The 14,561-nt window shown below is 39.4% G+C and overlaps 1 protein-coding gene across 4 annotated transcripts in view; it reads right to left on the bottom strand.

Annotated features, from left to right (window-relative positions):
* The window catches only part of sorcs2 (sortilin-related VPS10 domain containing receptor 2), a 208,635-nt gene that overhangs the window by 44,748 nt on the left and 149,326 nt on the right, over window positions 1-14,561 (bottom strand). For all 4 annotated transcript variants that reach the window (XM_034136631.1, XM_034136632.1, XM_034136633.1 and 1 more), the window contains exon 4: window positions 2,030-2,194. In XM_034136631.1, the coding sequence (XP_033992522.1) occupies window positions 2,030-2,194 (165 nt within the window). The remainder of the gene's footprint in view (window positions 1-2,029; window positions 2,195-14,561) is intronic.

Raw genomic sequence — 14,561 nt, 5'->3', positions numbered from 1 at the left:
AAAGACACAATTAGACATTACAAAATAACTCATAGCATGTAGCATTAAATGATAAAGCCTTACCACCAGCTTTAAATTGGAGCATAAATCAGGTCTATTTGGAACAACCCAGTTCATCCAATCAAGCTACCAAATTTCATGGTTCACAAAATAAAGACTGAGCTCAATTAATTATTAATCATAGCAGGTCTGTGTGTGGGGCTAATATTTTGTAGCAATGTGTCAGTAGTGCTTGAATGTGTTGCCTGAGCTCGTGCACCATTGATCGCACCATTTGCACTCATAATGAAAGTCTATTGATCTCTACACACAGGGTATCCTTGATGCCTCAAAAGCCCATTGGAGCTAGGAAAAGTATTTCGCCACACAAAATTCATCTACCATTCAAAAACACAAACACTTTCTCAACGATGAGCATTGACAGAGGTTTAGTTAAGGCGCTAAATCCTGTCTGCATATTGCTCATACCAACCTTTCTCACTCAGGCACAGGATATCTGAGTCATCAATTCAATATTAAAGACATTTGAACTGTGAATATCCAGATTTGAAGCTATAGCTGATAATAAAATAAGTCGCTGCTCTCGCAAAACTTCTTAATTTACACATGCTGCAGTGCGTCCTATCATTCTCTAGCTAAATTAATATTTTGTTCTGTTTGAATGGATTCTCGTCTTCCATCTACAGTCGGCCCATATGGAACAGATTAAAAACGAATTGAATTCCTTTTTAATTAGGTGTAAATTATTAAACTTGAGGAGTTGAAATGGCTCAAACTTATGACATTTTGGATCTTATGTCCCACCAACAATTTCCATTTTAGAGTAACATTTTCCATAAGGAGGCGTGTGAATGTGTTTTAATAACAGACGTGTCAAAGTTGTAAACTGTGGATTGTTTTTGTATTCTTTACCATAACTGCGGTCATCTTGCAGCTCTTTTTCTACAGTGCTGTAGGCTTGGATGTGTCACAGACTGAATTATTTCAATGGCTCCCGGCAACAAGACATAAGTAATACAGTAGGACCGCAGTGTGAGGTTTCAGTCGTTATGTTTGCTCTGGACGTACTGCCATGTTAGAACTAAGAAAGCAATTAACTCCACCGTGTAGCAGAGAGGGATTGGGGAAAACAGCATTGTAGGACACAGAGATCCATGTAGCAGAATTATTATCTAATATACAATTGTGCATTAACCATGGCTCATTAACCAGCAACTGAGTATCCACCATCACGGAATGATTATCTGTATTAATTAGCCAAACATTACAATTACACTTAGAGTTTAGCTTTAATTTCAAAGTCAAAACACCGCAGTGAGGCATTTAAATGCAGTCTGGTGATGGGAATAATTACTATCGTAGTCTTGGTTGGTGTTGGTACTTATTTGTAATTATTTTTACTATTATTGACAAAAAATAAGGGGAATATGGCGGCTGCGCTAAGGAACTTTATTTAACATTTGATTTGTTTTAAATATTTAAATGTTTATTTATGTATCTTGATGCCTTTTTAATATATGTCTTTTGCACAGCACTTTTAATTACTTTATTTATCTGTGCATTGCTTTGAACAAATCCCCAGTTTAGTTTATAGTGAATTACCCATGCATGTCAGAAATTGAACAAAAGTGATATTGGTTAAAATAAAGCAAGAAAGGAGTAAACACACATGGACATAAATGTGTGTTTGTTGCATCTAAATCTAGACTTTCTTTTCAAAATGTTTAAGATCTTACTACTGAAAGTCAAGTATGATGGCAACATGCTGTTGTTGAAATGAAATATCAATGTGCGTGTACTTGGAATAAAAATGTTTGGTTTACTTCATGTGCCCCACAGCTGTATTTCTGTATGGCAAATCAAACATGGAGTTTCCTCTGATGTTCGTGTTCTGCTGGTGCGTGTGGAAATTGGAATTTAATGCATTGCTGCTCTGACAGCTTGTGTATCATCACTGCCGTTGTTGTTCATTCCTTCAGCCTCAGAAGCAGCTATTTTATTCATAGTGCTGCAGCGCTTTGAAACCCACCCTGCCCTCCTTGCAGTAGGCCAGGAGCTTGTCTTCTTCCTTAGGGTGGAAGACGAGCGTGTCAGGGGTGAACGAGATGGACTGTCGCTGGAAGGAGGAACCTTCGTCTGTGCTGATGAACAGCATTTGATCCCTTTCATTTATGGATGAACCCACCAGCACCACCTAAAAGATTCACAGAGGAGAAAGGAAAGAAAAACAAGGTCAGAGGTCAAAGGGTGTTTTCCTCAGAGGAAACAGTTGAATATAAATGCATATGTTGACGCCCATTCACTGCGCAATAAGAACTTTCCATCAGGCTTACACACTGCTTAGACCGAGGTGACACTGTATTGATTATCAATTTAGTTTTATAGCTCATAAAGTGAAGGTATTAAACATGGGGCACACTAGGACTCTCCAAACCACCCATCATAATTATGTCAAGGGCACCCAGAAGTAAGGACACTGATAAGCGTGATCAATAGGCACTAATGAAGCAGTCATTTATTAGGAGTTCATGAATGGCGTGAAACTGTCCAATGAGGTGTGTCTGTTTATCCTCCTCACATCTTATATTATAGAAATTGTTTTGAATTGCTTCATTCAACAAAATAATTAAAATAATTTGTTGGAGGCTGGGTTCTTTATAAACATGTGTCATCTTGTTGCCAAGGTTGAGATAACTTGAAGCATTAAAGAGACTATGAAAGGAACATTAAAGTGGAGCTTTAAATGATTATATAAGATCACAAATAAAGCATGCATAGAAATGATCACTTCAGTATTTATGGGCGGCTGTTGCTCAGGAGGTAAAGCAGGTCGGCACATGTTGTCTTTATCTGGTAAGGTTGGAAAAGCGCTTTTTAATTACAGGCCATTTATCCTTCATGCTAAGGCATTATCTCTTTGCAACAGTGCATGAAATCGGGGTTAACGCTTCTCTCGGATTTATATTTATTATAGCAATGGGGTTGTACGAGAACATAAATTGTTCTGAAAGAATTCAAGTAGTTGTTAGTGATTAAACATGAGAGATTTGGCATGTTTTTTCATCTCTACTGTACGACTCTACTCCACTATATGTAGTTAGTCTTGAATTTTAGGTCAGTTGTACCATAAAATGTATCAAATTCCTACTCGCCACTGGAACCCTATTTTATCTACTATATTAGATAAACAAAATGAATTTGTATGCATTTAGACACAAAGCTAAGTAAGCACACACACAAACACACACACAGACCCTTTTCAGTATTCTAATCATGACTGCAGTGAGGCGGCGAGCATAGCATGGCCCACATCTTGCTGGCTGCACTACTTGAAAGCTGTGTGTGTGTGTGTGTGTGTGTGTGTGTGTGTGTGTGTGTGTGTGTGTGTGTGTGTGTGTGTGTAACTCTTTCTTCTTCTGAACACACTTCCCTGAGCAACATGGTCAATTAAAGGCCTGGCGTTTGTTTGGCTGCCAGAGGGGGACCTACAAGGACAAGCAGTGGGGTGGTAAAGAAAGACGAGCAGGAAATAAGAGGCAGAGAGGAATGTATTATTTCTCTTCACATAAGATGTGTTATCATGGTTCAGTGCCTTGCTCAAGAGCACTTGTTTGTTCAGAGAAAGCAGAGCTCGTGTAGTGTATTTAGGGATTAAAAATCCCTGTGATATATTAAGAATTTAGGATAAACTGCTGTTGGACGTATACCTAAGCTATGATAAGAAGTAGGAAAAAGTACGTATTCTATTACAAAATGGGGATTCATTAACATAAATAGCAAGGGCTTTGTCTATAACTGTATCGACCATAACCCTAACCCATAACCTGGAAATGAATTAGCATTATACCACCTCTGGTTTGTAAAAAGACAATGTTTTTTTATATGATATATGGCTGACTTACGGGCTGTTGTTCACACAAATGTAAGATTTTTTCTATGACATAAAATACGTCGCTAATGTCTTGAGCTTATATAGCTCTTACAAATGGTTGTTGCTAACAAGGGACTAAATAAGACCTAGCCTCTCCGTGGTGCAGAGCAGCCATGCAACCCTGATGTTGTTCATTTATAGCCTCACGTTAGCTTTTTGCCTCTGGAGCTTGCACTTAGGCTTCAGAAATCACCAAAGTTCTGTTGATATCTGGAGGCACCCTGCTGATAGAAAGGCACAAGTATCAGAAACACGTGTTTGTTAATGATCTTATTTTCTGCAATATTCTAATAGTGTTTTTTTTTGTCGAGGGACACCTTTTGGTGCCGGCTTCCGGATCGGCCTAAACAAATATGTCATCACTGCAACACTGTATAGAGAGGTTATTTGTTCTTGTTGCACATGTCTAACTGTGGCTTCTCTCCATGTCCCTGTGGGGCAGCAGCATCAATCCGGTCAGCCTGCCTCTGCCAATATGTCTCTGTTTAAAGGACATCACTCAGTTTAACCTAGTTGAGCTCTGACAGCTTGACATCCTCAGGACACACACATACACACACACACACACACACATACACACACACACACACACAGACCACCCACATTATATCACCACTGACACAACATGTACACACTAGAAACACCTGGAAGATGTCATGTTTATGTGGCATGACTGTCTGTATAATGTATGTGTGAATCCAAGTTCAACTATTTGGATATCAGGATTTTATTTAAAGAAGTATAACCATGTATGTCACTCTATGCATAATTAAATCAGACCCACTGGCCCGTAAGACCCTGAAATAGCTGTACTATATCCACACAGTGCACAGGACATTTTTCCACAGTGGATGAGTCGGTCCCTAATGCGCCACAGACATTTTACAAACGTGAAGATCTATGAAATTCACAGCGGAAGGGCATTTTTATAAGACGATTACATTTGACTACGTTTGGCTATGGAAATAGCAAAAAGTAAAGTGTGCCTGGGAATGTTGAGAAAGCATTTTGACGCTGTTGCTTATTAGTTAAATATGTGGTTTTCCAGTTAATAACCAAACCTAAGACAAACTGAATGACACTGTTTTAAATTGTACCATCTACACCGATAAGAGATGTTTGCATGCATGTATGTAAAACACTGTAAAACAAGCAATGTTTTTAACAGTTAAACAAAAGTGTGTTGCTCTATTCTCAGAGGCTTAAAGATTCTGGAGTTTGCATTTAGCTTGTATGTCTGTCAGCTGGCAGGTTGCCAGTATTATAGGTTACATCTGGATCAGTCCTGTCTGACGCCTACATTATTATATTTTCCAACAACTGGAAGATATATGGCATCTTCCTGAAAGGTCTATGTTGTTTTTTTATGTACACACGACATCTAGTACGTCTGTCCGTTTTGGTCGATCTCCCCTAGGTTTCTTCCATTTGTTCCTCTTTAATATTGGGCTTCTTTGGGGAGAATTCCCATGTGTGCTGTGAGGGTCCAAGGAAAGAGATTGTTATATCCTGTATACATTGAGACTAATGTGTAATTTGTGATATTTGTCTTTATGAATAAATAATTTGATTTACATGAGCAAAGCATTGAGAATAGATGAGTGGTACAATTGTTTCCTTACTCCCTTTTTGTGTCACATCTTAAGATCCACTAATGTAAAAAACACGTCAAACTGAATGACAATATTGGTTATTCTTCCATTGGAGAGTCAAAATTCAGAAGATCATTAAACACTAAAATAAATAAAACATGCTGAAATAATGAAAGCTTTGAGTACGTTGCAAAAATGCTTTGACTCACAGTTTCCAGACGCAGTAACGTGACTTTCCAACAAGGGGCACTCTTGTCAAACTGTGAGAAAGTGAGCCTGTCTATGAATATTCCTAATAGAAATGGAGCTGGATTGAACAATTTACAGATAAAAGTGTGACTTTTTTTGCGGAAGTTCCAACAGGATTGGAGGAGGGCAACCAGAAGCTATAATGCCTCTCCTGCAGCACAAGTCGTGATCCTCAGCAATCAGAAGACTCTAACACACTCTTCCTCTGTAACGATTTCCTCTGAGTAATAACTCAATCTTTGCGAAGCAGTGATGCTATTGTGCGAGGCAGATAAAAGCAGCCCCTTAACTTCCTGCGTCTGCTCTGGGGACTGTGGGGGCGTGCCACATTACGGGGACTTAAAGAACCAAATATCAGCTCTTTTTAATCTGTAAAGGGATTAAACACCAGTGCGGCTCTGCAGAGCGCACGTCGAATCAGTGCCCGTTTGATAATCTTTCCGATTCGAGTCAATCTGACTGAGGGGGCAGATCGCTGAAGACACACAAGTCATGCTGTGTTGACACACACACTTAGCAGCTTAAAAATAGTTTGTGGCGGATTGCCTGCGTGCAGTTGTAGTACGAACGGCATGAAGGTCTGCGGGCCAGAGGAGGATAAGAATGTACATTATCTCAGCATCGCATGTCACAGCTTCCAGCAGAATTGATCATGAGAAGGCTAACATGATACACACATATGCACAGATGTAGCAGTATATCAGATACACCTGGAGAGTATAAAATATGTACATTCATGAGCACACGAAGATTATATAACTTGGACTGATGAGGCCTCCTGGTATCATACGTTAGATTTTGAAAAGCTCTAAAAGGGCTTGTCTATTATTTGTTCAACACCAACAAAAAGCAGATTAGTCCACCATTCTGTGAAGCCACTAACTGATTTAAAAGATGGAAAAAAACAACAAAAATAATTCAGTATGATCCTCATTGTCATTGCCATCTGAGTCCAAGCACGTAAACACACACACATGCAAATGCATAACAGTAGCTACATGCAGCGAGCGGCTGCAAGCACAATCGCTTTCCACTCAATTACATATGTAAATTGCTCGGGTTTTTGGTTTCCACTGTGAGAGGGTCTTGTGTGATAGCAGCGTATTGAGCTGTGGTCTGTGGGGAATTAAAATGTGGAAGCGCGGAGCAGCATGGGAGCCCAGAGGACACCAGCAGGCAGCGTTTGGAAGTCGTTTGATGTTGGAATGTCTCGCCATTTCTATGGAAACGCAATACTTTCTGGTACCAACGTGTGGAAAGGGGTTATAGAATAGAAACTCTGCATCTGTTATTGTTTCAATCAGTATTCTCTGATTCAAGCCACAATTTCCGGGTTTGTCTGATTTCAGAAGTTCACAATTGAGCAATGATTGACAAATGATCTGACAAACTGACCTCTACACAGAACACCCTAGATAGGTATGTTTAAGAAATACTTGAATGGTGTCTCAAGATGCTTTTCCAATCTGTCAAGGATGTTTTTATTCCAATAAGGATCTTCCTCAGGTAGTGGGGTCCAACATGGGAACCGCTAACGTTGGATCAAACATTTGTGTATTCATGAGAAAAATGGCCTGTCATCAAGTTGGTCTTATATCGCCATACTGCAATAGTTTGCATAACTGCCACAGGACACTACAATAAAATGGATGAAAGAAAATATTTGTGGGGAATTTGGACTTCTTAAAGTTTGGCCTCTCTTTTCATTTGCAGCTTTAGAAGTTTGACGTTTTTCATGTTGCCTTAAAAAACATTCTTTGATTTTATTAATGAAACATACTTGCTAGGAAAGAAGTTATCAAATGACCCTGAGTTGAGATGGTTTTGTCAAACTTTGTTTAATCTTTCACGCCTTTGGTGGGTCTTAAAAAGCTTCAATAACAAGTTGTAAGGTAGAGATGGAATTTAAAGGGTGTTTGGTCTCAATTTAACGTGAAAGACTTTCTTAATTGATTCCACTCCCATTTATTGATATCTTTAATCAAGTCAGTCTAATCCTAGCATCAACAAAAGACCACTGGATTAAGTCGATCCTTCAAACAAGTGGATTCACAAAGGGAACCACAGACATGATCTCTACTCTCCCCTGAAGCCTGAACTTGTACAGAACAGTCACTTCACACTCACACCCACTGAAGGCTAGGCGAAAAATGACACATTTGGTTGGAACGGAGAATCGGGGAAGCAAAACATGGGCGACACATTGTCCTGTGAGGTGTCGGGTAGAGGGAGAGGAGGTCTCAGAGGGTTATTGTCCACCTTGGCTACAGCGCAAATGCATTAGCTGAAGGTGTCCTTGTGCATTATACATATTAGCTCCTTCCCGGGCTGCTGCACTTGTACTACAGTGGAGGTGACTGGTGAACACGCTCGGATTTGGCAAAACTCACACCTTGGCTCAGGCTCAGAGGAAACCACTGACACTCACACACAAACACACCTATCTAAGATTATGACTGGAAAAATGGGGAACTACAGAAATGAAAGGACATTTTTTACATAATTCTATGAAACAGTTGGCATTTCTTGAAGTAATTACACCATTTGTGTCTCTTATTTTATTTATTAACCTTTATATATTCAGGTGGAGTTTCATTGAGATGCTTAAGGTCTTCTTGTAAATGTAACTGTTATTATGAATATTGTGTTTTGTTGGGTGTCGCATACAAGATGTGTTTTCTGCGATTGATTCACGTAACTCTTAATGAATTCTTTATTTTCTGAACTTTTTAAAACAAAACAAAAATAGCAAAGTAAATCACTGCTATGTACATAACTTTTGTTTTGGCGTGTGGTTGTAATTGGGTGGTTATTTCATGCCAATATAACTAATTTGATCATTTAAATTAAATTAAAGGAAACACAGAGAAAGAGTATGTGTGTGTGTTTGATGGTGACGAACAAGGATTCACTCTCTTTCTTCATGTCTTATGTTTTCCTCCAATGCTCTAAAGCCTTCTGTGGACAGTAGTGTGGTGATTTCCCCCTAAAACATTATCTTTCTTTGTTCTTTCTACACAAACTGTAGAATGATCCTAGAGTTTATTCTCCATATTCTTGAACAAATCAGCTCCACTACATAAATCGCTATTAGAAATAATATCCTTTGTAATTTAAACTTAGTGGAACCATTTTAATCATAAAAGAAATGGTGTAAATGGTGCCTCGATTGAAAAGTAAACAAGACTTAAAATACGTCTTTTCCATAGCCAATTGTGACGAAAGGACATTTTGTATTTTAATCCAATTACTTCCTCCCTCACTTTCCCTCCTCCTTGATGCCCTCCCTGACATCTGTACATCTTCTCTGCTTGCCTTTCTGTTTCCTCAGCTGTCTCCTGCCTTCCTGTCGCTCTCCATCTCATTGACGGATCTCTGTATCTCCATCGATCTTCTGATATCTCTTCCTGCTCCAAGTGTGTATCCCCCTCTAACTGTCCATGATAGACGGCGGGTCTAAGCTCTCCATTATAGGCTGGAGACAATGATCAAACCTCGCTAAAGCGCTCTCTCTCCCCTTTTTTAATTACATTCCTCTGTCAAGTACAGACGAACAAAATAGAGTAAGGACAGGAAGAGAGGAACCTCCTAGCAATTATTCTAGACTTAATTACATAAAGTTAAAAAAGTGTCCCTTCTCGCCTGAAGCTGGGTGTGCGAGTTTGTGTGTGTGTGTGTGAGTGAGTGAGTGAGTGAGTGAGTGAGTGAGTGAGTGAGTGAGTGAGTGAGTGAGTGAGTGTGTGTGTGTGTGTGTGTGTAAGAGCCTCATTATATAAGAATACACCTGAAAGACTTTCCTCTGTTACTGGTGGCTGCCATCAAGTGTCAATCACGCACACACCACACCACACATCTCCATGACAACTCTATTCTGATATGGGCAAACACATATTCACAGATAGAATATCTGGCTGTTAAAGAGGCCCTATTCTGCTGTTTGTGGTGTTCCCTTTCCTGTAGCGTGTTCTATAGGTTTTTGTGTATGTAAATGGTCTGCAGAGTCTAAAATCCCAAAGTTCCCTCCAGAGGGAGTTTCTGTTCCACACACTCCCCCCCCCCCGACTAATTTGAAAATTAGCATAAATGGGCCTCTATAATCTATGTGTAACTTTAAGCTATTTCTTTGAGGCCCTACAATAATTCACAAAAAAACGTTTCAAAATGTCAGCATGTTTAAACTGTTGCTGCTATTTCATGTTAAATTACAGGATAGTGTTAGTAGTGTTGCATATTGTTATACACTGTATCCCAACTGGGGGACTGCTGGACTCTTAGTGGTCTAAGTTTGTATAGCAGTGAAATCATGAACAATGCCTGTTGTCAAAGTATAGTATATGTATTTGAGTTGGATTGTTTTTGTTTGAGAGAAATGCTATTTCTTAATATTTGTAAATGTATTTCTCAAGACACACGCAGACATCGGTCTGACAATCATGTAGATGGGTTTTTAGTCAATAATGGGATGGTGCGTGTGAGGGAGACTGAACAACATGGCAGAAATACCATATTTACTGAAGGGTGAGTCAGAAAAGAAAACACTCCCATCCAACATCTCATAATGGATACTTCATGCAACTGGTTATTTTCTCATTGAGCAGAATGATCATCAGTTTAGAGCTTTCGTGATAGTTTCAGCAAAACTGTAGTTAAGTCTTACTATTGACAGCTCAATTTGTTTTATGTTGTACAGCTAAACTGAAACAGTGGAGCTGGCCAAGGCATAATACTTTTGTTCTTTAAAGAATTAAACTGCTTTTCTAACAACATGATAGTGTGAGCAATACAAGCAGCAATCCTTGTGTGAGGTCTTGATTGGCAACCAAGTCAATGAAGAGTCCACTCGCCAAGCCTGATTGGTTTGAGGGTGCAATCCTTTTTACATAAATCGACTTGCATGAGTGTGAGGCAGTAACAGAAGGGGGAGTGTTGGATTGATGTGCATTGCACTGCTGAGAAGGCTCTCATTAGGAACAAATATATACAATGTAATAGTTTTTCTGCAGCTTCTTTCATACCGAATAACTCCAATTGAAGTTATATCAACATGCTCAAGAAGTAATATCTAATCAAATATTCAATTATGCATTAAGATTGCTGACTCTGAATTTAAGCTCTGTGGCTGGTAGGGGGCAGCTTGTGAGCGCTCTACTGACCGGCCAGAATGTTCGGTCTTTTTCCCAGCTGCTTTTTGCTGTCGTCTTCTAAGCAATTATTAAATCTGAAGTGAGAACTTATGTTTCTTTGGCAGATGCATTGGCCCAAAGAAATATCTTTCGCATGCTTCAACAGACTCAAAAGCCAATGCAAGATGGCTTGCTCTTTTGGAGATGGTGTTCAGTGTCTTGCGCAGGCTCATATTGTTGAAACTAATGCAGCAGTTCTATTAGTTTGCACATGAAAATATATATATTATAGATATTACAGTCAATGTAAAAGCAACAGTTTGCCCTCTCGGCCTAACACACTGCCTTTGCTTTAGGTTTGTGTTCAACACCCACAGGTTGCACCAAAGTGAGGTTAAATAGGTGAGGGGCTATGAAAGGAATGATACCAAAGTCTTTATAAAGAAGTAAAGGGTAACTTGCATGGGGTCCCTTTTGAAGCGATGCCTGAAATACGCAATTGCAGGTGGTGGCGACCTATGCTGGCGAGGCTTAGATTTGATTGACAGTGGGTGAAGCCGGTGGAAGTTGCATCAGAAACCACGTTCAGGTTTATCTCTTTGTATGAGGACGAAATCAATTCCATGTGATGGACCTTAATCCTTTATGAAGTGGAAATGAAGATATTGTACAGTACATTGATTTGAGCTTTTTAGCTGAGAAACAAAAACTGCATTTAGCTCAGGGAAGAGTTGATCATTCTGTCTGGGTTTTTGATTACAGATGCCACATTTTACTTTGAAATTTCATCAAATGTATTTCCGAGTATTGCAGCCTGAAATGTTTGTATGCTGCTTTGGAGACACTGTATTTGATTAATGCCAGCGATAGAGACAAAGAATGAGAATATGAGGCAGAAAGACAGAGACAGCAGAGACAAAGAGGGAAATGGCCATTTACAGTTGACGGACCTCCATGCCGCCCCTGACTGACACAATTAAAAGCATTATGCTGCCAAGACCCTCTCATGCAACACACGCTGGTCTGCCAGTCCTGCCTTGTCAGCTTCGCCTGGCAAATTCAATTACCACTTATCATCAGTGACAGGGAGCATTGCTCTGACTGGCATACATATCTCTGCTGCCGGACACACACACTCACAGCCACACACACACACACAAAAGAAAAGCAGGGCCAGACACAGATGCAGTAAATCCCAACTAGGGCTTTCACAATATCAGATTTTCACTACACCATTTTGGGGCCAAGACAAGTACACCTTGACAATATACATAGTACATTTCAAAGGAATAATAATTATAAGTGATCAGTGATATAAATCTTTTACTTTGTTCGTTTCCTTTTCTGCTAATTCATTAAACTCATTTGTGTGTGTCGTTTGGGGAAGGAGACAAAGAAAGAGTGTAAAGAAATTGAGAAACTATGTATTATTAACAAGATATCTATATTTGTTTTTTAAATAAAAGACGCTCATTGCAAATTCCTATCAAAGCAGTTTAATTTACTGTTGGCATATACTCATTATAACTATATTGTACATAAAGGTCTCCAAAACAATTTGTATGACCATTTCAAAAATGGTACAACCAATCTAGCTAATTTTAAACAGTAGAGGATTACGCATCTTAAAAGACATATTTTGGGGTGGCGACCAAAAAACGAGCTAACATTATAACAGTATGAGGCTCAGCAATTCATTCTAAATAATGTAAACTACATCTTAGATACTTCAGGAACTAATTTCTACCACAAGGTCAGCTCTCTGTGTAATGGAGAGCTCTCAGGATGAAATGACCACAGCTCTCAGGAACTCAAGAGCATTGGAAGGTTGAAAGTGCACGCCATGCTCCGAGCTTCAGATTCAATCACAGTTGAACCTGAAAGATAGCAAAATGGACCTGAAATGGGCGTAAAACAAAAACATGAGGGTGGATAATAATCTGAATTGCTGCAGAGAGGTTTGATACTGTCTGCGTGGGAACAAAACCCCATTAGCTCAATCATTTCACAACTGCGTTACAGGGCACTTCCATGGTGGAGATAATTGATTTGAACAGATATGGAGTATTTAATTGGCTGGCTGACAATGTTTTGGGAACGGTGTGATGTGAATATGTGCTTGTTGCATGCCTGTAGGCACTTAAAATACAATTGGAAATGTGGATACTGAAGTGTAGAAAGTCATGTGTTCGATCATCATTTCCTTTCCAGGGATCTCACTCTTTTTACTATGTTATATATTTCGTTTCTGACCACAAATTACTGACATTAACTGTGGATCGGTAAAAAGAGAATGGGTTGGAAGAAATCATTTTTTTTAAATGATGATGGCTGTAGATTTCAGATCACAGAAGGGGATACAGTAAAGTCCTCAGGAGCAGGAATGTAACCAACCAAGCATTTAGGAAACCATAATTTAAATAGAAAGATTATGAGACGTTTCCCACTGACAAGCTAGCACCTGTAAAGAGATATAATGTGACCTGCGAGTATGAAGACGTAATGAGACGATAGTCCACCCTTCATTTGTTATGATGTGTCTTAAAATAGAGCTCCTTTTGACTGTACGGCACAAGAGCAGGATGACTAAAATGGCTTTTATTTCTGCTGCACTCTTCTCCCGTTTTCTCGATTCCAGCAGTCTGTCTCTGACTCAAAGAAATGCCCTGCAGCTCCCAAACTGAGCGATGATGAAATACCTGCTACATGAGCCATAGAGGAACATTATGTCAAACAAACAAACCTTGTTTCGATCAAAATATGAGCTTCCATGCTGGAAGCCACAAAACACTCCTTTTCAATAAGCAGGGGATCTGTTGCGTCAGTGTTTTTATCTGCATTCTTAGGTCGAATATAGTTTTCTGGGAACTAAAAGAAAATGTAACCATTTTTCTAGCGCAATCATTCTTTTCCAAGTTTGGCATGGAGCGGTAAAGATGACAATGTTAGATGATGGTTTAACAAATCCTGTGTGTCGGGCATGTGGCCAGTCATTACCGATAGCACCTTTAACCCCCTCTGCTGGAGTATTAACTGCTACACAAAAGAAGCATGGTGGGAGGCCTTTACAGTATCATAGTGTTTAAGGGGCTCGACTCTCTCTGAATGGGAGAACAACGGGACAGCCAGCGCAAAGCCAATTTAATGCTAATTTTCATTTCATTTCAAACCTTTATTTATCCAGGTGTATCCCATTGAGATCATTGATCTATTTTTCAAGGGAGACCTGCTCATGTAATCATGTGAAGGCAGCATACATCCATTGTACTCTGTGTGCAATGACAATAAAGGTATTCTATTCCATTCTATTCTATGAGACAGGAGGAAAGAAGAGCAAAAGCAGTAACTGAAGTGGTGTTTAGTCCAGTCTCTGAATGACATGCTATCATTCCGATGAAGATGCGGTTTAGCCAGTGGATGTCCAGTCATAAGCTGACTTTTTTGACATTGTATAAAAATGTATTGAGCAGAGAAGCAAGGAAAGAGTTTGAAGGCAATGGATAAGATAGGATTGTTTCACAAGTAAACTAACTAAGTTTACAGTACATGTTTCAGCTAATTCGCTTCAACGGATAGCATGCAAGTAACAAAATCCCGCTCAAACATGATCTGTCAGTTCCATTGGGACTACAAACACACTACAAGAGTAAACAAGACAAAACTTTG

Source organism: Trematomus bernacchii, unplaced genomic scaffold (genome assembly GCF_902827165.1).
Source record: "Trematomus bernacchii unplaced genomic scaffold, fTreBer1.1, whole genome shotgun sequence".
In the NCBI taxonomy this organism is placed as follows: Eukaryota; Metazoa; Chordata; class Actinopteri; order Perciformes; family Nototheniidae; genus Trematomus; species Trematomus bernacchii.
Note: the sequence above shows the minus strand (reverse complement) of the source record. Positions and strands in the feature narration are given on the sequence as shown.